Below are 22,856 nucleotides of genomic sequence, written 5' to 3' on the forward strand. Positions count from 1 at the left end.
GAGACAAGAATATGCATTTTAAAAAAATTCTGCCCAATTATGAACTTACCAAAGAGACCAGCATGTCTCAGAGCAAATTAATACTTTCATAACTTTTGGAGAAAGTTTTTTGCCTGTTTTCATTTGAAAATAAGAAAAACATTAAAAGCTGTAAGTCTTAATTAAGACAAAAAAAAACAAAAGTGAAAAGCCATACAGTTAAAATGTGTACCTCCTTGCATCCCAGACCAGTTTTCCACACTTGTAACTAGGTAATTCTGACTTTGTCACTGGCAGTTTTTCTTGAATGTCTTTCCACAGTAAGGAAATTAATTTATAAAAATAAAGAGGCAGCTGCAGTAATGCTTGGAGTGTGACCATGAGAAGGATGTCTCAGGGCTCAGCCAGCCCACCAACAGTTCTAACTGCACATCCTGCACCTGAATCGTGAAGGGCCAAGATGCAGTTGCTGTAACAACCAGTGCTTTGCACAATTCCTCACCTTCTACTGTGTTCAGACACCTTGGTCACATTTCCACGAGCATGTATGGGTATGATTCAAAGTGGTTTGTGCTCTGCTTTGCTATAACAAAGCTCAGCTACCTCATTAAAGACCCTTGGACCATTTTTCACTATCTGCAAATCAAGCAAACCAACATTTCGCTTTGGGAAAGCTGAGCGTATTTTTCTGGCACAACCAGGGTCTGATTTCCAAACAATTAGATCTCACAAATCAGAGGCTGAAACATGCTACTAGATTCAATTACAACACTCTTCCTAGATTCCAAACGTAGGTAATACTGGACTTCTTACCCCGGTACAGATCACTGACTTCAGTGCAGTTCTCCCCTTCACCCTCAGGGTGTTACCACATCCTGCCAGCTTTGCTGTGCACACAGAACTCCAACTGCTGTAAAGGTTCTTTTTCCTTCAGCCACCCACTTTGCGTGTAATTGCTCAGTAAATTTTCCTTAACATACGTATTATGCAAACTCTTCTCTAATCTTCTGGTAACTCCCTAGCTAACAGTAACTTTTTACAAGATATTCCAGTTCACTAGCTACTTTTAAATATCAAAGATAAGACACATGGAAAAGGATTTACGTATTCAGGTTATCCGAATAATAACTTACCTGAGTGGGATCTGGGAGGATCAAATCACAGCTTTTAGGTAAATGTTTGTGAAGAAATGTTTTCCCCAAGAGTGGTTACTGGAGTTCAGCCTCTGTGATTTCAAGTGCACAGAAATGACATGTCCCAGCAAGGGGCCAGCTTCCATCTTTAAGGTGGAAAAGATCCTCATTTGCCAAGGGCTTGAGGGAACTTGTATGGATCACACCTGAACTCGACAGTACTAATGTTTTCATCGTTATAGCTCTTCAGTGCATGAAACTGATAAATCTAAACCAGTGCAGCTGCAGAGCTTTAAGATTTAGGTGCCATACCCTTCTTTAAGGAGTAAAAGAGACTCGTGCGTGATTCTTTAAACAGCACCAAACTTCTGAGAGCAATCTCACCAAGGTCTAAAGCATGAAACTATGTGAAGGCTCAAAATGGAGATTTTACAAGACCAAGTGCACTTGGCTCTTTGGTAAGCCAGAAAACACAGTTGCTACTAAGCTCCATTATGTCTGATTATATTAGAAATATCTTCCAAACTCTATGATTCATTAATTCTGTGTCTAAACTCTGATCAATCACAAACAATTCCTCATGAGTTTGGGCAGAGTAACACAGCACACTAAGGAATGTGTTGAAACCTCTTCTATAAATGTTGGAACATTTATAGAATTTCTCTCTATTTTCATGACACAAACTGCAGAGAAAAAACCTACATTGGTGGAGATATGAAACGGAAGTGTCATTAGATTTTTCTCTCATCCCTAGCTTTATTTAATTCCATAAAATCTCTCAGAGTTATTGTTATGCACCTACCACACAAAAGTGTTTCAAGGATAACTGATATGCCTGCATAGCACTTTGAGGACATAATGTACTATATGAGTGCCAAGTATTAATAAATGAACTGCAGAAAGAAATCTTATTTCAACTTTCCACCCAAGGAGTTACTATCTGAATTTTAAAAAGCATATGGATCCACTGAAAATAGATGTTTTAGAAGTTAAGGAAAGGATGCTAAATGACAAAATTACAAAACCAAAATATATCCAGAATAATTTCATTTTTCTCTCAGCAAAGTGCAATTCTAGCTGAAGAATCTTGGTTTCACCACAGTCCTGGTTTTTACACTCTCTTTTCCAGCTGACTTGACTGAAGTGCAGACCATTAATATCTGAAGTGCCTTGTTTTGATTATGCTGGCCTTTGCTGGTACCAATCTAGTTAAGGTATCACCAAGAATTTCCAGCATAAAACACATTTACAGGTTTATAACTTGGCTTTAAAAATTCTACTACAAAAAGACAGTGGGAGGCAGAAAGGCTCAGATGAGTGCATTACATTACATATCCTACGTGATGCATACTTGCTCACAATGCTATGAAAAAGGGAGGCATTAGCTTTAACTCTGAATTTCCATGTTTCAGAAGCCACCTAAAAATGATACTTTTACTTCCCCATTTATGGAATCAAAATAAGGTTTTGTAAGTGTTTTACCTAATTAGCTTAACTTGCCCAGTTTCATCGTTTGGCTTAAATTATACGAAGTGTCCATATAAAATAGGAATTAAAATGTCATGTCTATTGTCTGTATTTATACACAAACATTCCCTCCCTTTCTCCCTTCAGAAGTCAATTGTGACTTGTCTCCAAAGGGGCAGCATCTAGGTGATGGGATGTTACAGACTGCTAGCAAGTCAAAAGCTTCAACGAAGATCAAGGCTGAATAAACCAACTGTATTTTCTACAAAAAGACAAACATCTAAACAGGAAAGAGCTAGAGTAAAGAGAACAATGCAGGTTACTTAAAATGCCAGTCTTAAAAGCAACATGTATTTCTGGCCATTGGTATTGTATTTCCTCTAGCCCACATAAGAACACAATACAACTCTGCATTACAGCACAGCAACATTAAATATAAAACCTGCCATTAAAGGGCAGAGGGTAATGACTTCAGTGTGGGCAACCCATGCTCAGGTAGTGTTCAACTATTATCTCCAGTTTAAGAAGGCTGAAAATATGCAAATGCAGCCAGCACTGGTTTTAGATAAAATTGTCAGTTTTATGGATATTTATAGTATGTGTCCAGTCTTGCAGAACTCCATCTTCCTCCACCTCATCTGTAATATAAACTGCTTTTAGTCCACGTTAATTCAATGTGTTACTGGGATACTTCTCACATCCTGTGTAAGTCAGGCAACAGATCAATACTCAGCCAAGCTGAGGAAAAAAAAAATCATTAAGTTAGGATCCTGTAAAAAATACAGACAACAGGAGAATAAACCTGATGCACAGCCCCCATTCCATCTGGATGCATATGTAGATTATGCTTTTACATACATCAAAAGTGGCTTTCTTTTCAAGACATAGTTGTAAGGAATCTTACAGGTAGTACCTTTGATAGATATCCTATACCAAACCAAATTCACCTCAAAAAAATTTAACCTCTCTGCTTCTCATGAAAGCTCTTCCCAGCCTTTAAATCAACTGCCTTACCCTTACACTTCCTGTGGTGAAATCACAGCACAAAACTGGCATAGCAAAGCTATTTTCACAACAGTATCTGCTGACGACAAGCACAGGTTTTTAACTTTTCCTTGGATCAAGGAGTATGAAGATTAAGATAGACATTAGAACTAATATCAATAAACTAAAAATCAAAGGGAAAGCATGCTTACAAAAAATATATATTTCAAAAAGTGCAATTTCTTCTATTATTTGAGTCTGCCTAGTGTAAAGCCTCCTTGGAAATTTTACTGTGCATTTTAGGTTTTTTATCCCCTTGGTATTTTTCAGAGTCCAAAAAGCTTATATCCCCCCTGCATCACGGCAATGGTAATAGAAGGCTGCTCCGTTTGCCTCAGAAGTAAAAGGAAAACAGAACAGCCACACAATCCTCTTCCTATTGTTCTCCCAACCCACATAAGAAACAGAAACTGATGCCATGCCCCATAGGTCAACAAACTTGAGCTCTGTGAGACAATAATTGCAGAGTTGAGATTCCTCTGAGACACCTTGCCTCCGGCTCAGCAAAGTTTAAATCAAGAAAACATAAGCTTCAGTGTCCCAACTGACCTTCACTGGAGTGGGCTTGAGGAGAGAGAGAGAAGCGGTCTCTTGGAAAGAAGCTCCAAAGCACACTTCACCCCTGCAGCACATCACTCATTCAAAGAAATGGCTTGCAAATATAAGATTTGATACCCATCTTCTAATAGGTGATCAAGCTCTGCTCAGTTTCACAGAGTCAGTAAGTTGACAGCAGTTAAGTAGTTTGCACAAGCAAGTTACTACCTACTGCTTCTAAGATACAGAACAAGACTGGAGACCATCAAAACCATACTGTTAGCACCTTCAGTGAAACTCTCACATTTTAAGGGGATTTTCTGATGCAGGTTTTCATTCTCACACTCTGCTCAAGTGACTTGGCTCTTTGTTTATGTTGGGCTCACAGTACCACCTTGAAGATCCCTTCACCACCACGTTTTGTCATTTCACAACTGCAGTTGCCATGACAACAGGATGCAGCTTATCTGTGCTGTTTTCATATTTCCAGTTTTTGTTGCCATAACAACACATTCTGGCTTTCTACAGAAACAGCAACTTTAAGCCATGTCTTCTCAAGGACACAGGATTCATCATATATGTTCATCAGTGAAGAGATCTGTACAGGCCATTTGTAAATTAAGCTGTTTTTTCTGAAGGGGGATTTTTCACTCACAAAAGTGAAAAGCTGACAGCAATTGCTAGAGGCAGACTGCTGAGACATCTAAAGCCTGGCCTTTAATAATAGCCAGAGTAATATAGCACTAGGCCACTTCCGAGTGGGGACTCCCCACAGTGTCAGACTGTGTCAAACTGCACAATTGTTATGTGATGTGAGTAAGTGTCCATACTTGATTCACCCAGGCAGATCTGAATTAGATGCTAGATGCAATTCTCTTGAGTTTTAACCCAATGGCCTCCCCATTATTACCAGCACCACCACCACGCAGCTTTGTGTTTGAAGGCCCATTTTAATTCTGTAATTCAAGCTGTTGTTGTAGATCTGTTTTCAGACTCTGACCCTCTTCGCTTCCAGGTGACTGCATTTTGAACTTTTATTTACAGGAAGTGCACATTCATCAGACTGGTGAGAAAATGTTATACAAACACAGCATGCATAAACACAAAACAGTGATGGCTATGAGGGGTATCAGCTAACATGGCACTGTAACTTCATTACACCCTCATTTATGTACTTCACTAATGAGACAAGCACAGGTGTCTAACACGGTCCCTCACATGAGATGAATAACAATAATACAGTCCAACCTGCTTTAGCCATGCTTGGTATCCAGAAGATATAAGCTGAAATCCATCTTTTGGCATGTGTATTCGGGGCTAGGAGAGAATAGACATAAAGAGAGACCTCCTTTTACACTGGGACCTAGCTAACCTAAGTCTAAATTCTGGAGCACTTTAAACAATGCAGATTTTTTAAGCGGCATATGAAGGTTTAGTCCCCAGATTAGTTCTTTTTTACTGCTCTGATATCAGCTGCTTCAAGAAAACTTTTTTAATAAAGCCATCATTTTTATGTTTTCCACCATTTTACATTTCAGTTCAGTATATATAGGTTGTTTTTTTTTTTTAATTTCCACAAAAATGCACTTGGATAAGCACAGCCTCTGTGGTGGGTGCAACAGCAAAGACTAATGGTAATTAATGTTTTTGACTCTACATAAAAAGCAAATGGTGTCAAAACAGCAGTAGTCAAGCTATGAGTATTTTCACAGTTACCATCCCCAACATGATCAGACCAGACACTGGACAACATGAAGAGATGACAGAAAATTCCTGAAGAGGTGCAGCCTTAATACCAGGGTAACAGGTTATTATACTTACACACAGCCTTAAATTATGCCTCAAATCGACAGACAAATATGATCTCCCCCCATTTACTGTTTTCATGCTTTACTGGATTGAAGAAAAGGCAAGACACCAAATTTCTCTAGAAGCACAAAACATATATAGCATAACTTACAGCTAGGAAAAAATATGTAACAAACCCCAGATCACTGTCTGGCATGACTTTTATTTCTAGTTCAAAGATACTCCCTCATTCAAGTGGATTCAAGTGCTCCCCCTCCCATCCAAAAAAGGGGATGCTTAGAAATTAAAATCACATCTAAGCAACAGGACCGGACAGAATATCAGCACACACCTAGTCCAGAGATTTTTCTTACTCCTTGAAACTACTTCACAATCCCTTTCTTAACTCACAGTACTTCCCCTCCAAATCAGATGTGTGCCCCTACCACTCACTCCTCCTGGAAGGCTGGAAAAAGCTTACTCATCTACAGAATTACTCTGCTGAAGATAAGCTTACTCTCACTTGTCCTTGAGTCAACACAATATTTCATTTATACAAACTGCATCCACTTTGGTACTTGTAACACCAATAAATACAATTTGTTGGAGAAAAAAAGTGTTATGGCTGAATGACAAACCTTCACACCTATGGTGGACAGCCTCGGAGTTTTAAAATAAAATAAGAACTAGAACAGACTAAAATCTTGCCTCTAAAGAGAAGTACACACTCAGGACTTTACAGTATACTTTAACCACTTGTTATTTTTGCTCCTCTCCAGTTTGAATTTAAATCCTCCTAAATCTTTCAAAGTAGTGGTAAGATTATGCCCTGGTGTTCTAGCCAATGATCTCAGCTGAACATGAATTTTAATAACCACTGTTGTGCTGATAAATTGAAGTCAAGTATGTCTGGTTACTGCATTCACCGGCTGTGTTTGGACCTGCAAAGCTTAGCACATTAACAAAGTATGTTTTAGGAGACTTCTCACACAGCTAGAAGCTGCATCCTTCAAGACCTAAGCCTTCCTTCAGCACTAACATCATGGGTGGTTAGTCTCTCTACAACTGTAAAATGGGGACAACACTCATTTAACCCACCTCACAGGTTTGCTGAGAGGGGCTCTTGACATTTCTATGTGCTTTGGAAATGGAAGAAACTATATGAAGTGCTGCATATCTAGCAAGAACACTACAGAAATAAATATTTTACTTCTGGCTCAAGTGCTTCAGTTTTGGTTGTTTTTTTTTTTCAAAGTAACAAAGCCCAATATGTATCTATCCAGGAAAAAAAAATAAAAGTCCTCATAAGCAGAAATAACAATCATTTGAAATCAGTGTCACAAGTAGGGAGACCTGAATACCAATCACAGATGTGCCCAAGTTCACACAACAAATTGCTGTCATGTTAGAATCAAATTGCATTCACAATGAATTGTGAAAAATTACTTCATTTGTTTGTGGTTGTCACCTAACCTACAAATTAAAAGCTAACAGTCAAGCACTTCAGACCAGCAGACTGCTTAACATTTGCTAGCCCATCAGTCCAGAGCAGTCTGAATAATTGACTTAAAGACACTGACTGGAACCATTTAATTTGAAGACCCTGGTCCTGCAAATATGTAAGTGTACTAACAGATCTGTTGCCAGCAACAGGATTCCTCTTCAGCAGAAGCATTTACAGTAGCAAAGATAACAGTGTATTTCTATTTGAACAGCTCTTACCGACACAATTTTTGTGACCCAAAAGTAAAGTTGCTTGAGCATTGTAATAAAAGCAATCAGGACTTTTGGCGGGTTAGCAGCTACTGTAAACTCAATTTATTTTTCAATGCTGACAAGTGAAACATAAAAATAGGAGAAACTAAGACTCATCACTCATCCTCAATACTGTATTTGTCAGAGGTATGTCTCCTCTGCATTTAATAAACCTGCTCTTATTTAAGAAGAAATGAGAGACTACACAGAAAAGAAGCAAATTTTACCAGTATTTACAAGGTATGTGTGTCATCACCCACATACTGCTGCTCATGCCATTAAAGTGGGATATTTGCACAAGTGAGCCCCCATTTACATCAAAATAAGCACAACAGAAAAGCATAATTTAATTAAAATTTCTCAGATTGATGACTGGTTTTAAAAGTTTAGCCAATCTCCTAAATTCTGAATTTCTGTGGTTTTCCAAAACACACTGTAAATGACCCCTAGGAATGCATTTTTCAGCAGAGAGAGACAATTAAAGTAATACATCTGGTTAAAATATTCTGAATTGCAGTATCCCAATGACAACAGACAGGAGTGTCAATTTTAAAAAATAACAAAACTGTCTCCATTTCCCCCAGCCTTAAAAATATGTGGGATCCAGAAAAAGGTCTTGTTTGGAAGCTGTATTAATTTATAAATCAACATTAAAATCTTCCATGATTATGATCCATTCAAAGCAATTCCACCAGCAGTACAATTAATTGCCCAGCAAGACCTACTCATTTTTGTATTTTCATGAGCACACATCGTTTATGCTCATGGTTCAATACCATTCATAAGCACAGTATTTTCTCTCAGCATCTGCTCCAGCATTTTCCTTGACTAAAGTCAGGCTGCTAGGGGAATTTTGCTCTCTTTTTCAATAGCATCAACAGTGATTGCTTTCCTCAAAAAGTAACTCTGAAAGCACTCTAACTGCCAATTTATATCATGCTATTTTGTGAATATTTCACATTTTGATTTAGGTGAGTGACTAATTTGTAATATAACCTAATCTACTTCCTTTTCCAAGACATTCATGTTTATTATTGAGGCCTTGCTTTAAAAATGAGCCTTCCATTATCCCAGACGGCTTATTCCACAACCATCAGCACCTTACTCACAGTTCTGAAATGCAATTTCACTGTGTATGAAATCTTAACTCTCTCTCTAGTCTTTCTGGTGTCCACAGAACTTGTTTTCTATACGTTAGCCATATATTAAAATTATATATATTGCATCTGTCTATAAACTGAGGAGCCAAAATAGCTTACTGTGCTCATCTCTTTGTCTGCAACCCCTGAGGTTTTTCCTTTAGTAATCTATTCTTCCATTTTTAATCCATTTGATTTCTGCAGTCCCTAGCAAGGCCCAGAACAACAGAATGATTCTTGAGAACAAGTCAGTAATTTAAAATTCAGTGGTACCCTCTCCACTCTCTACCAAGGCTGATTTTCAGAGGACATTTAATTACAGGCCTGAGTTCCTATTTTCTAAGCCTAAACACAACCCCTGAAGGCTTACAAGATTTGAGTCACAGCTGGAGCTGTGGTTACTATACAGTTTAAATATCAGCCTCTTTACTGTGCAATTTGTTTCGAAAATCAAATCAGATGCTGTGTCATAAACAAGTGCTAATTAAGTACTGAGCGGAAATTGGGCTTTTCTGTGCAAGAAGGGTTCTTAAATATCTGCATCTTCACTTCCATAAGAAAGGATAAATATGTCAAGAATGATAATTATAAAAGGAAACCTACTATGGTACTTCCAAGGCAGTACTGCTGCTTCTGCATTTCATCTGCTTCCATGTAAGAAGAAATGAGGGGAGGGGAGGAAGTTGAGACCTGCATGAAATATATATATATATATACTAAGGATCTTATTAATCTGATCATATCACCCATAATGCTTGCTGTTCCCTCAGAGAAGACATTCACTCTGGATTTCCATCACACAGGATTTAAACAAGCAAACTACACCCATCTCTCTCCATCACTGCAAAGCAATAATGAAGCTACTTATATTACCATTTCTTTTAAGTCATGATCTACACAGAGTATTTATTTGACAATAGCATTGAATTCATTAGATATAACACCTTGATTGATAAATATCAAGTGAAGAACAAGAATAATGCATTTTAATACTCTGAAGGTTGCCTCTGAGTAACAATATTCATGACTCCATTAACTAAGAGGCTGTCGGCTACAAAAGCAGAATTAGATCTGTCAGTCACTGACATGGAAGGGCATGGCCAGTTGCACTGAAGATTGTCCAGTTGAGATGACTTCCACAGCAAAGGAAAGTATCCCCTGTGGCTTAGAACTTGTAATGAGTTTGCATCCATTACAGCAATAAACTGAATTCCTATTACTGAATATACAACTTCATGGCCCAAACAGATCCCTGACTCTACTGCCCAAAGCAATACTCAACATAAGGCACAGTTACATCAGTGGATGTCAACAAAACCAAACACACGATTTCAAAATCTTTAATTGTTATTAGGAAAAAAACCCATGAGCTGTCTGATCCTAAAAGCTTAAGTTGCCAATATTTAAGTGCGTCCTTTGTGAGATTTTGTAGAAAGAATGAACAAACACTGAGTCAGCTGACTGTCAGGTCTCACAGTTTGATACAAGCTCCTTCAGAAGGACACAGCACTCTTGAACAGTAGGTTCTGACTGCCTGTGAACTTAATGAGCTCAGCACACGTGGTGAACATGGCTACTCCAGCTCTTTAATGAATCTGCCTGAGGTCCTCGACTGAAATCTGCTCAAAACCAACTCCCACTGGAGAGTGTCTATTTATACAACTTGACAGATAAATAGATGCAAGGCTTTTTTATGTCCTTCAAGAGCAGCAGCAACCAGGTAAACTACTTCTGTAACACAAAACACCTGGATACCTTCTTTAGGGCTCACAAGAATACTAAGCTACGGTATTGAAAACCAAATGGAGACCCAAGACAGCGCTCCATTAATCTCTGAACAAAGTAACAGCAAGATCCACAAACATGCTTACTCTAGCAGTGTGGAGATTCTCTTTGTGCCCATGCTTGATTTCACAACCATTTGACACTTTAAGTATGAAAATCAAGTGCTATATCCAGCCTACTTCAAGACTGCAAGATCTGTGGTGAAGACAATTTCTCATGCTACCTCCTGAATTTGTGCCAGGTAAGTATCCAACAAGAACAGTGACATTTATAGCACAAGAATTCATGTATAAAACAGCAGCTGGAAGCTAGTCCAGAGATCAACAAAATGAAGCTGCTGCCTTCCAAGTATTCTGTCTCTTTTTTGTAAGTCCCTAGAAAAGTCAGAGGAGCTGACCTGGATTCTGATTTTTCACTGAAATTCAGAGCAGGAGGAATAGAAAGTCCTGTACTTTAAAAAAAAAAAAAAAAATACAGCCAAGGTAAACCAAATTGAGTTTGGAAAGCTACAATCTCCATAATCAGCCCAAGAACCTACAGTATTAACTTTCACCTTCCCCATCTCCTGCTGAATTTTAGGTAACAGACAAAAAAGCGTGCAGGAGAGATGGGTTACAGGTCTGTACCAACTATACTGGAAGGAAATCTGCAATTCACATATTAAGCAGACAAATTTGTAAAGCCAATACCATTTTTTTTCTAAGAGAACAAGACACTTTGAAAAGCACAGTTCAGCACTCCACCACATTTTCTGCTTAGCTAAGCTCTTGTCTTCTGAGCAGGCTCCAGCACTAGCCAAACATTTCCTGTTCAATAAAGTAACCAAAACACTTCCTCTCTTTGCAGGAATGGCCATTCTGTCCAAATACATTTCCCTTACAAAGCACTCTGCTACAATTACAATGCAGGACCTTTTCACCCATCAGCAATAACTTGAAATCTGTAACTAATTACCTCAAAATCTTACCAAAATATGTTAAATTTCTTTTCCTTATGTAAATACCCTGTGCCAAGTTCAGTTCTATGACAGTTCTCAATTCCTGGCACAGGATGCAAATGTCCCTTTGCTTAACTAGACCAAAGTCCTCCTTCAACCAAGAAACACCAAAGCATCACCTGCTGTCTTGGAGGACAACAATGCCAGAATGAACCAGGGGCAGCAGCTGAAGACACCTAATGGGCAGCCCCTGGTAGCATCCTCACGCAGAACAACCATCTGTAATTCTAACCAGAGTGAATCTAAAATGTCGCAGAAATGGCTGGCCAAAAAAGAAAAAGCCAAAGCACAGACAAACAGTATATCCAGTCTCCCAAGAAAGGACATCTACTGAGACTGAGTACTCATAACTATCACCAAAATGAAACAGCCACCATGGGAAGCTAAGTAAATCTACTCCCAATTTAGAACAAATGAGAATTAGTGCTAGACTAACCCAATCTTCTTCTTTAAGAAGATCACTGAAGTCCAGACAAATTAGAAGTAGTTAAGCATTTGATAGATGACATGTAGGAAGTTACTGGTTAAAATTAAGAGGATTAGGATTAATACAAGAGTTATAAGGAGGCTAAGAAACTAAAAACTGTAGACCATCACAGGCAATTCTGAAAAAGGAACCATTAAGCTGTACAGAGAATGATCCTTGTTGAAATCTATTATTATTCTTGAAATTAATGTTAAATAGTCTCACTAATGGCTAAAATACTCAAGAATTACCAATGTGCTAATGAAATTAAAGAGACATCATAAATATATAGGACAAAGCATCTTGAAGATTTGGTAACAGAACTGACACATGATGCATATAAATCAAAAGGTTACATTATTTCCATTATAAATTAGGAACTCGGTAACTGAGAAGAGGGAAATAGGCCCTGGGATATGTTACTCATTAGATAACAATGGCTCCCCCATCAGATGTGGCCACAGAAATGGCAAATACTACTACAGGATATTATATAAAGTAAAAAGTGCCCAGAAGAGAGGAATTAGGATCACTGCTTTAGTGCAAGGAATTCATAAAATATTTCCTGGAATGTTCTGTATAGCTGCGGTCATTCGTGTTTCAGGGAGACTAATCAAATTTTGCAGCTGTTTAAAAAGGTCTACTGAGATGATCAAAGTTCCAGGAAATGTCTTACAACAGAAGGAAAAATAAATCAAAGAATGCCAGTTTAGCCTGACCAGATCCAGCTCAGAATATGATTGCTCTCCACAAGTATCTGCAGATGAGCACGGGAACAAGGAGAGCTGTTTAAGCTCAAGGACACTGGCATATGAACTAATGAGAATGAATTAGCCATGAATGGAGTTCAGCAGGAAAATAGGAACTAGGATTCTGACTTTCAAAGTAGACAAATTTGGAATAGCTCTACAATGGCACAGCAAAGAGAATTCCACTTAGCAACTGCTTTCAGTAGTTTGTGAAAGCTTTAGAGAGTACTTTGGTTGCCAATATCAGATTTGAACCCCTGCTCCACAAGACCTATTCCAGTCCAACACCAACACATGCCTTCTCACTGATGGGCCCTTTATTGTGTCTACTTAAATGCTTATGTTAAGGTCAGGACATTACAGGAATATTTTCTTGTCAGTAAAAAAACTTGCAGGGTTTGTTATAACAACAGCTGTAACAAAGTTCTAGAGCAATACACTTCACTGGAGTCGTAGTCAAGAGAAGAAAAAATAAAAAGGAAAAAGTTACAAAAATAATAGGAATGCAGATTTTTCTCCTTTTGAAAATATTAGCAACAGGGAACATCTTCTGTCACGTTTGAAGAGGCTGTTAACATTATTTGGATTTCTTTCTGTTGAGATGCCTCTAAGACTCATCTTCTAAAACAAGATCAATCCATCATTTCTTGAGACTACACCCCCTTCTCATTGTTCTAATTTGCAGGAGATGAATGATAGCTGGCTGCATTTCTCAATCACGCTGACAGTTTTGGCAAAAAAGAAGGAAGGGCATTGAGCAGTCCCAATGAACAACCCCCCTGGAGAATCGCCAACATCTTCCTAATAGACAGAATTCAGGGCCAACTATCCATAAACTAAAAGCAACTCCCACATAAACACTGCTCCATTCTGTACTGCTCTCACAACAAATTACAGATGATGTGTGTGGAGAGGGAGACTGACTACATTGTATGACAGACTTTCATGGTAGACCATTTTTCTCTGAAACAACTAGAGACTGTTCTGGTTGCTGTATGGGCAAGCATGGAAACGTTCAGACTCTTTTCTAGCCAGCATACAGTTCAGCCCTGATTAGTATCCAAGCAAAGACTGCCATCACCTTTCTCTACAGTGTTTCATCCATGCCACTATATTTGGGAAAAATTCTTACAATTCTGTAAGAATAACTATGTTCTAAGATGGAAATATCATGAGCAAGTATTCCTACAAATGGAAAAATCCCATCCAGGGCACAAAGCCAGCTGACAAAATTCACACCAGAGTTCTGCATTGGCTGGTGTCATCCAAATTCTCTCTCTACCATCTCCAGGTGCTTCTGAAGAAGACAGGTCCATCTAGACCACTGTTAAAAGAACACACTTATTATTATTCTGCTAACATACAACTGCACTTAAGAACTTCTTCATTCCTTTGCAGTATGCCCCTGCAACCTTTCCCTTCTCACCATGGGATGAAGCAAATTAAACCAGCATTAGGCCTTTCTGCTGCTTCTAGTCCAAACTGGTTACTCCAATGGATTCTGCCAAGAGGCTGTGTGGCTCCTGCCCACAGACTGGAAACACTTCTGTCCTTCCCTCAAGAAGACCAGAAAGACCCCTTGCTGAGCTTTCCCATTCTTCCTCATTCTCTCCTTTCCATTGCTCTCATCAAAATGACTGCACAACACCCTGTTTTAGCAGTGGGGGGAGGAAAATTAAATCAGATGATTCTCAATTTTTAGTACAGAGGAGGACTAGAAGTAGCTAGAGTGAACAAAATTATGATCAATTTGTTTCCAAGCAAAATCATTGTGGAAAAGTGAAATAATTTAAAACTATAAGTCATCATGTCTGCTTCTGAACCCTTCTGCCACCCCAGCTAACAAATCTGGCTGTGCATGCACAGCAGCAAATAGGCTCAGCACCCATTGCTTAATGGGACCACGGAACTTGCACATGGAAGAGAAAAAAATGAATTTTAATGCAGTTTTTAGAAATACTTGTCATTGTTTCAGCATTGCCATTTAGTGAATGGGACCGATTTCTCTCTCAGTAGGGGATGATATTTTAATGATGTAACAATGTACTTCCCAGAAGAAAGACAAGCCTCATGAGGCAGATTAAAACTAAGAATATTCAGATCCCATTAAAATCAGACAGTTTCAAGCCATTTTTAAAATTAATTTTGTTTAATGATAAAATGGGTTATCTTAACAGGTGGCTAGCCAATTGTAAAATTAACCAAAACATGGTCAGAAGCACAAGGGTGGCTATTAGAAGAACTGTTTTCTTTGTATTCTGCCTTCTATTATCAGTGTACCGTATCACCCCACACAAATTCCTCCAGCCCATGACCCCCGGCAAATTTCTGAGCTTCAGCTTTCTCTTTCTGCAAGCAGGGGTAGCATTTGTCCAACACCAGAGTTCCCCAGCCCCTCAGAAAAACTGGCATTAGAAAGCTCTGTTGTTTAATAAGCAGGAAATATTTAATGCAACTCCCAGGATGTTTATTTTCAACCATTTCTGTGGTATCAAGAAGTTTTTCACAGCACTAATCAGTATCCTGTCAGGGAAACAGCTTCATGTTTGATTGCTTATTAATTGTATTTTGAGCACTTACTCTTTAGCTGCAGCCACTGGACGCTGCTATGCTACAATTAATTTTCAGCTTCCACAGCTGAACACACAGTGGATTCAGCCCTTCTGTGCAAAATCACTTAAAATGTATAAAGAATATGCCTTGCTGAGCATCTCCTGAATTGTAGGAAGAAATGAGGAAGACTGAAGAAAACACTCAGTACTGGAAATACCAGTCAAGCTTGCCACTGAGGACAGTTAAATATTACACAAATGCATGGAGCTGCAGATGATGCAATACGAGCAGACAAGGAAGTGAGAAAACAGCCCATTCCATCTGCATTGATGAATTCAGCATGGACATTTTTATACAAAAAATCGAGGTGCTCAGCTTGCTGGTTTTGCTGGTCTTAAACGTGACCCCAATGTGACCCTAAATACTGTTGATGACTGAGAAAATGAATATGACAAGAATATATGACAACCCATACAGATGAGAAGAAGTTAGTGGATCCCTTCACATAATACTTAGTGAAAATTCCTAACTTCCAGGTATAAATTACTCTTCTTGTAACAGAAAATAAGTATCTTTCATTAACAAGTTTTATAATACAAACTACCAGCACAGTAAAATCCATAGAAAACAAAATAATGGATGAACACATTTACTTGACAAACACATCCACTCAACATTTGTATGTCAGGAAATACTTTCTGATCCCCACTTAAAATTATTTTAGAGTGTGAAATGAATTTTAAATGAGACCAGACCAGGAAGCTTCCTCAACCATTTAACTTTTTGTCTCAAGTCATTATTTCTGCTACCTCAGTAGCTGCTGGGACTGAAAATTGAGAAGAAAACAATATAACTTTATATTTAATCTCATTTATGGCCCAGACATCAGAGCTTGGAGTATTTCTATAGCCAACCAAAGATGACCATTTGATTTTTTTCTTCATTAGGCACCTCTTAAAGAGGTGATCTCTGAACACTCCCACCTTACCTCTAAATATGATACACAACTATGGAATAATTTTATTTTTTGCTCTAAAATCCTCACTGTCTTTTTGTATATCACAAACCATTTTAGGATACTGAGAATGTTGAGGCCACCACACATCTTGTATCTTCCAAAGCCTATTTAGGAAGCCCTTTGCCTAACCAAACTTCATGGTTAGAACAGTCTGCTTTATCTCACTAATGAGAACGATAATTTAGTACCAAATACTCAAGAGGAATTATAGCTCTGCTGACTGGCAAATAATTTGCCAAGGCAGATTAGTTTAGCTGCATAAAATAAATATCCACCTGCACATACTAGCACTAATCAGGGCGTGAAATTAAACTTTTTATTCAGTGGGAAATAACTGCTGCAAGGCGGCGATTTAGTCTGAGAAGCAAATATTAAGGTCAGCCTCTTCTCTCTGATGTTTATAGAACATATTACAGTGAGGAGAGCATGGTGCAACAAATTTGGCTTTTTAAGTCTATGAAACTAAATACTTCAGTGATGCGATAGCAAATTTGCCATTTGCTTTTCTAATTGCATACATTTAATGGAGCAAAGTGGCTGAAATGAAACATTACCAGAGAAGTGAGGGTGAAGTTACTGAAGTACCAAAGGCCTGCATCAAGTGCAGAAAAATCTACAGCATGAAGTTTGGGGTAGAAGAAAATTAATCAATGTTTTCCATACAATATACTAGTGCCAACAAACATCCAAAAAAACCAGGACGTTATGTCAGTACCATTGGAAAAACTGGTAAGTGCATGTGTAATATTCAAGGAGGATTTGCAGCCCCACATTTAGGAGGCAACGCTCTGCTATCCCAGCTTACAGAATTATTCTCACTGTTTCATGACTTCCTTGCTTTGGATACCCAGGGTTCTCTGCCACAATGTCCCTGACACAAATATGTTACTGGGAAGACTGCAAGGTTCTCAAAAGATTTTATTTTAAATAGCTAACAAATAACAGGTCTTAAAAATCCTGGTCCTATTGGCACCATGAATGACATAGATTCAGTGCAAGCAGAGCCTCTTTTAAAGTATAAGCCTTTGTCCATCTGTTCCATATATACACATGCACACAGCAGGGAAAACAATTCCAACTTTATTACCTTTCAGCCTTCCATTACACTGACTATTCTTTGCTATATCACCTGCCAGTTATGTGGGAGGTCCTACAAACATGCAAACATCAAAACCAATGAACTTCAGAGTTTTCCCTCATTAAAAAATAAAACAACTCACAATCAAAAAAACCCAACTACCAAAAACAAACAAACAAACAAAAAAAACCAAACAAAAACCCAAATAAACAAAAAACAACCCACAGATGAATCTTAAAACACAACCAGAAAGCTCTGGATCTCCTCTGAAACTGGAAAGCCCATCAGCAGCTCCTAGAATCTGACCATTCAAAACCAAAAGGAACATGGTATTTTTGGGGTGAAACAGAAAAAATCCACAAAGAACACTCAGACTGACTTCTTCCTATTTCCTAAGCCAGGAAATTTGGTGAATTATTGCAAATTAATTAATTAATAAAAACTGAGAATGTGAAACTCTTTTAAGTATTGAGCTTTTGCCTCTCAAATTGTCCTACATGGGACCCCAAATTGGTCAGGTACTGTTCCAAGCGCTGCTAATTAAACACAACTGAAGTTGTCACTAGTCCATTCAAGAAAACAGATGTTGCTTCATAGAGCTTTGATATTTTTCTTAAATACCTTTCAAAATGAGGAACAAAAAATATGAACTCTTATAAAAAGGGCTTTATTGTATTTTTATAGCATATTACATACCTTGTAACACTCATTCTGTTAAGTGTGAATGTCAGTTTTATTTTCTGTCCCTTTTTTCCTGGCTATTTACAAGCTTTGTAAGAATCGTTCCTTAATTAAGTCTAAACATAGTTTTATATAAATGGATTCCTGGAATTAAAAACGTTCAGACTTAAGAAATGATTGTTACAGAGACTGTAACAGGCCGTAAAAAAGAATGCCACTTTAAACAAAGATTTCTCATTTTAATTAAAAAGATAATCATCAGAACATTCGTATACTTAACAGAACCATTTGAAGCTACTTTGAAAAAATATCTACTATTCTATGCAGGCTTATGTAGTTTACTTTATATGACATTTAATCAAAGTCTCAGTTGAGCCTATCACACTCATACTTTCAATACTGTAGCTACTGTTTCAAACACTTATTCAAACTTGAAAGTTACTTATTGAGCACCTCGATTTCTTGTTCTTTTGTAAATGACTATGGAAATCCCACATTCCTGCATGCATGAAGGCAGAGCTCTCTACGGCAGGGGTTTTGGGTGGGACTTTTGTGTGTATTTTTTTAGGTTAATGGGCACGCTCCCCTCTCTATTTAGCTTGTGCATCAGTTTCTTAGACACTGTACTTTACAAAGGGTGTACTTTCATCAGCAGAACTGTACACCAAAGAAAACAGGCTGAAGTGAACTAAGACAGGTTCCACTCTGGTAAAATCCTAGCTGCAGAACACTGGACTATTTCATTTTAAAGATCATCTTTAAATCTATGAACCATCTTTCATTAAAAAAAAAAAAAAAAACCAAACACACCAACAAAACTTCTGAAAGATGATGTGCAGAACACATGATACAAGACACTCATTCACCAGCAAAAACAGCCCTCCCTTGTGAGCAGTTGCTTAGTATTGTGCAGTGTTAATACACAACAATTTAATATCTGGAATAAATTAGGTCTTATTAAGACACAGAGATAAACCGAGTAAGCAAATGGAATTAAATAAATTACTAAAACCTTAAAGTATTAGATGATAGATATTGCACCTGAGCACAGATAACCAGGAAACTGAAGCAGATATCAGTTAAATGCAATACTGCTTCATTGGCAAGTAATCCAGCCAACACCAGCCAGTGAGGAGGCAGCTGCCTTCTACTGCCATCAAAAAGTTGCACAGACATGAGCAAACAGAAAAACAACAGAGCACTGTTTGTCTTTCAAAGCATCAAAAACAGATGCTTTAAAGCAAAATAATTTCATTCATAATATTAGCACTGGAGGAAGCTTTCCCATGATATTTTTCTGTTCGAGTTGGACATTAAAATGAAAATCAAATCACCAGGTCCATCTTGCCTGGTACCTTGTGATTCAAAAGGGCTGCTCAAAGTCAATGTCAAAAATTAAGTCCTGACATTTTTAAGTGGGAAAAAGGTATTATTTTCTAGAGAAGCATAAACAAACTACCACCTAGAGGGTTGCTTTTCAATATGAAATGAAACCTACCCCAAACATGTATAAAAACCAAAATTCTCTCTCCTGCCTTTGATAATAGGCCTCATGCCTCCAAAAGGTATTTGAATATTTACCTACAATGCTCCTTGGAAAGCTCTCAGGAAAATCAATAATTAACAGCAAAGCCCACCTCTAGCCAAACTCTGAACCACCTAACAAGAAAATGCAAATGAAGCACATCACACACTCTGATGGACAAAGCAATCCACTTGGAATGATTCAGCATTAGCTGGGAGGATGCACGAGCTGAACTGCTACCTCTGTGAGGATAACTGTACCAGTGCCACCACTGCAGTGCCTGAGCACTCCCTGAGTGCTGCAAGGCCCAGAAAAGACACCTCCAGGGAGGGCCAAGATGATGCTTGCAACTTTCCTCTGGTATCCTGATGTATCCATCTCTGCCACCCTTCCAGGAGCAGCAGAAGACCCCACCAAGTGTGACAAACACTTCACTTCATCAGCAGAATTAAAGGAAGAGCCACGTTCTGGACTGATGCACACTAAAGCAAAAGCCTGGGATGTGCTTAACAAAACCTTTGCTTACTCTACTCTCAACCTGTAAGGAAAAAACCCTAAAAAGTTCAGGGTGGACAGAGGGAAGCCACAACTTTCACTGCATGTTTACAAGCATTTTGCATAGAAGAGGCACTTGAATAAAACATGAAAGAACAGGGGTTAGCTTTTAGCTCTCAGTGCAGCCTGGGCTGATAATTCTTCCCTTTGTCTGGTGCTCTTAACAGATGCATATCCCAGAAGAGCAGCTTCCTCTCACAGGCCTCTCCCCAGAGTCAGGGAGCTCTGCTGCTGGAGTCCATCAATATCTGTTGTTGTCCACCTCTACCAGCTATTGTTGGAGTCCATCACCATCCTGCCAGCTGCAGCATGGGCAGGGATTCCTTCCCTCAGCCTCCAGGCCCAATCTTACAGATGATCCCAAACCACCTGGACCAAGCCCTTGAAGGAGAATCTCAGCACAGGGGGTGAAAACAGTAATGCATGAGAAGTCAGCACAGCAGGCTCACAATGCTGCCTGGCAGCAGGCAAGAATGTTTCAGCAGAAACTTTTTGGCATGTGAAACTCACTATCTAGAGGAAGGCTGTAATTACCAAGCTTGGCCAAACACAAGTGCAGCAGGATCTGGGACACTCCTTTGGCCAACCCCACACCAAAGATGGCCATTCATTATTGCTAATTGCTATCTTGCTGATTTAGGTGTCCACAGCATTCTTCCACTTCACCTCGCTGAGACTCTATAAATGTGCCAAACTTGGAGACTACCAGCAAAGAGATCAAAAAGTCTCAGGAGAAAAACAAGTTCTTCCAGATTAAAATCCAAAAGCCAAACAAGTGTATCAAAGCTCCAACAGAAATTAAAATTTGCAGGTAGTGTTTCCTCAATTTCATTTTGGGCATATGTTCTGAAAATTTAATAGAATTGTTTTCTCCTGATGAACTCAAGTTTAATTCTGTGCCACCAGAAGCACTAACCCAAAACAAACTTTTAGCAAGTGTTGCCAGTCATTTAAATTACATCCTTAGGGAAAGAACAGTCTGGGGCACCTGAAATTTACATTCAATTTAGTTGGCAAGACTTTGTTTTCATTTCTAAATTTTACATTTCTGGCCAAAATGCTTAGAAATATCAACAAAAGAAGAAAAAGAGAATGAAGCTACAGTTTGAGTGCACAATGCCTCAAATCCATGGAAATTAGCCGGATTTGAAGAGCATCTTGGATGCATGTGCTGTTTTCCGTACCAAAGGCCAAGTCACAGCCCAAACAATGTCCGTGGTCCCTATCAGGGATGTGCTGCTGCAGCACCGAGTGAAACACTCAAATGCCACTATTTAGAGATCTCGCATAGAATGGGAGGAAAAACAAAATTACAGAGGGATGGTGAGCAGCACAGCAGGATAGTCTAAGGTGCACAAATAAAGAAAAAAAAAAAAAAAAAAACAAAAACCAAGAATTACATGCGCAAAGCCTGCCGGTGCCTCTGGGCCCCCGTGCCATGTCCTGCCTCCCTCCCGTTCAACTTCTCCCGCTCCCAGGTGGCACCTGCAGCCGCCTGGCGCTGCCCGGCCCCGGGGCCCCGCTCACAGCCCTGCCCGCGGCAGGCCGCCCCTCCCCGGGCCCCGCTCGCCCCCTCCCCGCCCGCCAGCCCGGCGCGGCCCCAGGCCCGGCTCCCCTTCCCCGCTGCCCCCCGCAGGCAGGGCTGCCCCCCCTCCCCGCCGGCCCCCGCGGCCCCTCACCATGAACTTGAGCGCCTTTTCCTGCAGCACGGCCTCGGCCGGGTCCATGGTCCCGCGGCGCCGGGCCGGGGCCGCCCCCCCGCTCAGTGCAGGCCGCAGCCAGCGCCGACGGGAACCTGCGCTGCCCCGCGCCCCCCCACCGCGCCCCGCCGCCCGCACGGCGCATGCGCCGCTCCGCAGGCCCACGGGAAATGGAGTCCCCGGCCGCGTTCCTGGCAAAGGTCCGACCTGCAGGATAAAACTACAAATCCCGGCAGAGTCCGGGGATGGGGGTACGCTGGGAGCCGGCTGGCGCATGCGTTGTGTGCGGTGCAGGGGCCGACGGGGGTTGTAGTACCAAGGGTGCGGGTGAGGTGCGGGGCAGGAATGGACGCGGCCGCCGCGGGCGGGCGAGGGAGCGAGAGCAGGGAGCGAGGGAGGGGAGGAGGCGCGTCCTGCGGGTGCCGTGTGGGCAGTTTCCAGCTCCAGAGCTTCCCTGGGGTGGAAGGTGCGGCTGGCTCCTGCGTGACGGCCCCGCGCTCTGGAATGCCCTCAGGAGGGCTCGGCCGCGCTCTGCTCCGGGGTGCAGTCGGTTGTTGCTGGTGAACCTAAACTGAGCCCCTGCACTGGGTGCATTTCCCCAGAAATGTTGGGGAAGAGTTACCGTGAGGTCGGCAGGGGATGTGAAACGGCGATTTGCGTCTCTGGAATGGCTCGAGTAGGCTGACATCATTCCTGAGGTGCTTGTTCCGAGCCATCCTGGGCGTGAAAAGCCTCCCGTGGTGCTTCCGTGCCCGTTTTCTAATATGTTTCTAGATCAATTTTCCCTGAAAACTGGACCAAGTTTTCTTTGCTGTATGAAGCAGCAAAGAGAAAAAAAGAATTGATCAGCATTCCTTGACTGGCAGCTGCATATAGACAGGGGAATATTTAGCATATCTCCTCTTTC

At 40.1% G+C, this 22,856-nt stretch overlaps 1 protein-coding gene across 11 annotated transcripts in view; it reads right to left on the minus strand.

Annotated features, from left to right (window-relative positions):
• The window catches only part of BTRC (beta-transducin repeat containing E3 ubiquitin protein ligase), a 114,814-nt gene extending 92,741 nt beyond the window's left edge, over nucleotides 1-22,073 (minus strand). For 2 of the 11 annotated variants that reach the window (XM_064431111.1, XM_064431109.1), the window contains exons 1-3: nucleotides 21,929-22,063; nucleotides 9,446-9,532; nucleotides 5,409-5,477 (exon numbers count right to left, since the gene is read on the minus strand). In XM_064431111.1, coding sequence (XP_064287181.1) covers nucleotides 5,409-5,477; nucleotides 9,446-9,532; nucleotides 21,929-21,976 — 204 coding nt within the window. In that variant the 5' untranslated portion in view covers nucleotides 21,977-22,063. Of the gene's footprint in view, nucleotides 1-5,408; nucleotides 5,478-9,445; nucleotides 9,533-21,928 lie in introns of all 11 variants that reach the window. The other 9 variants (XM_064431117.1, XM_064431110.1, XM_064431119.1 and 6 more) reach the window with 7 other exon arrangements.
• Between the last annotated feature and the right edge of the window lie 783 nt (nucleotides 22,074-22,856).

Source organism: Passer domesticus, chromosome 8, assembly GCF_036417665.1.
Source record: "Passer domesticus isolate bPasDom1 chromosome 8, bPasDom1.hap1, whole genome shotgun sequence".
In the NCBI taxonomy this organism is placed as follows: domain Eukaryota; kingdom Metazoa; phylum Chordata; class Aves; order Passeriformes; family Passeridae; genus Passer; species Passer domesticus.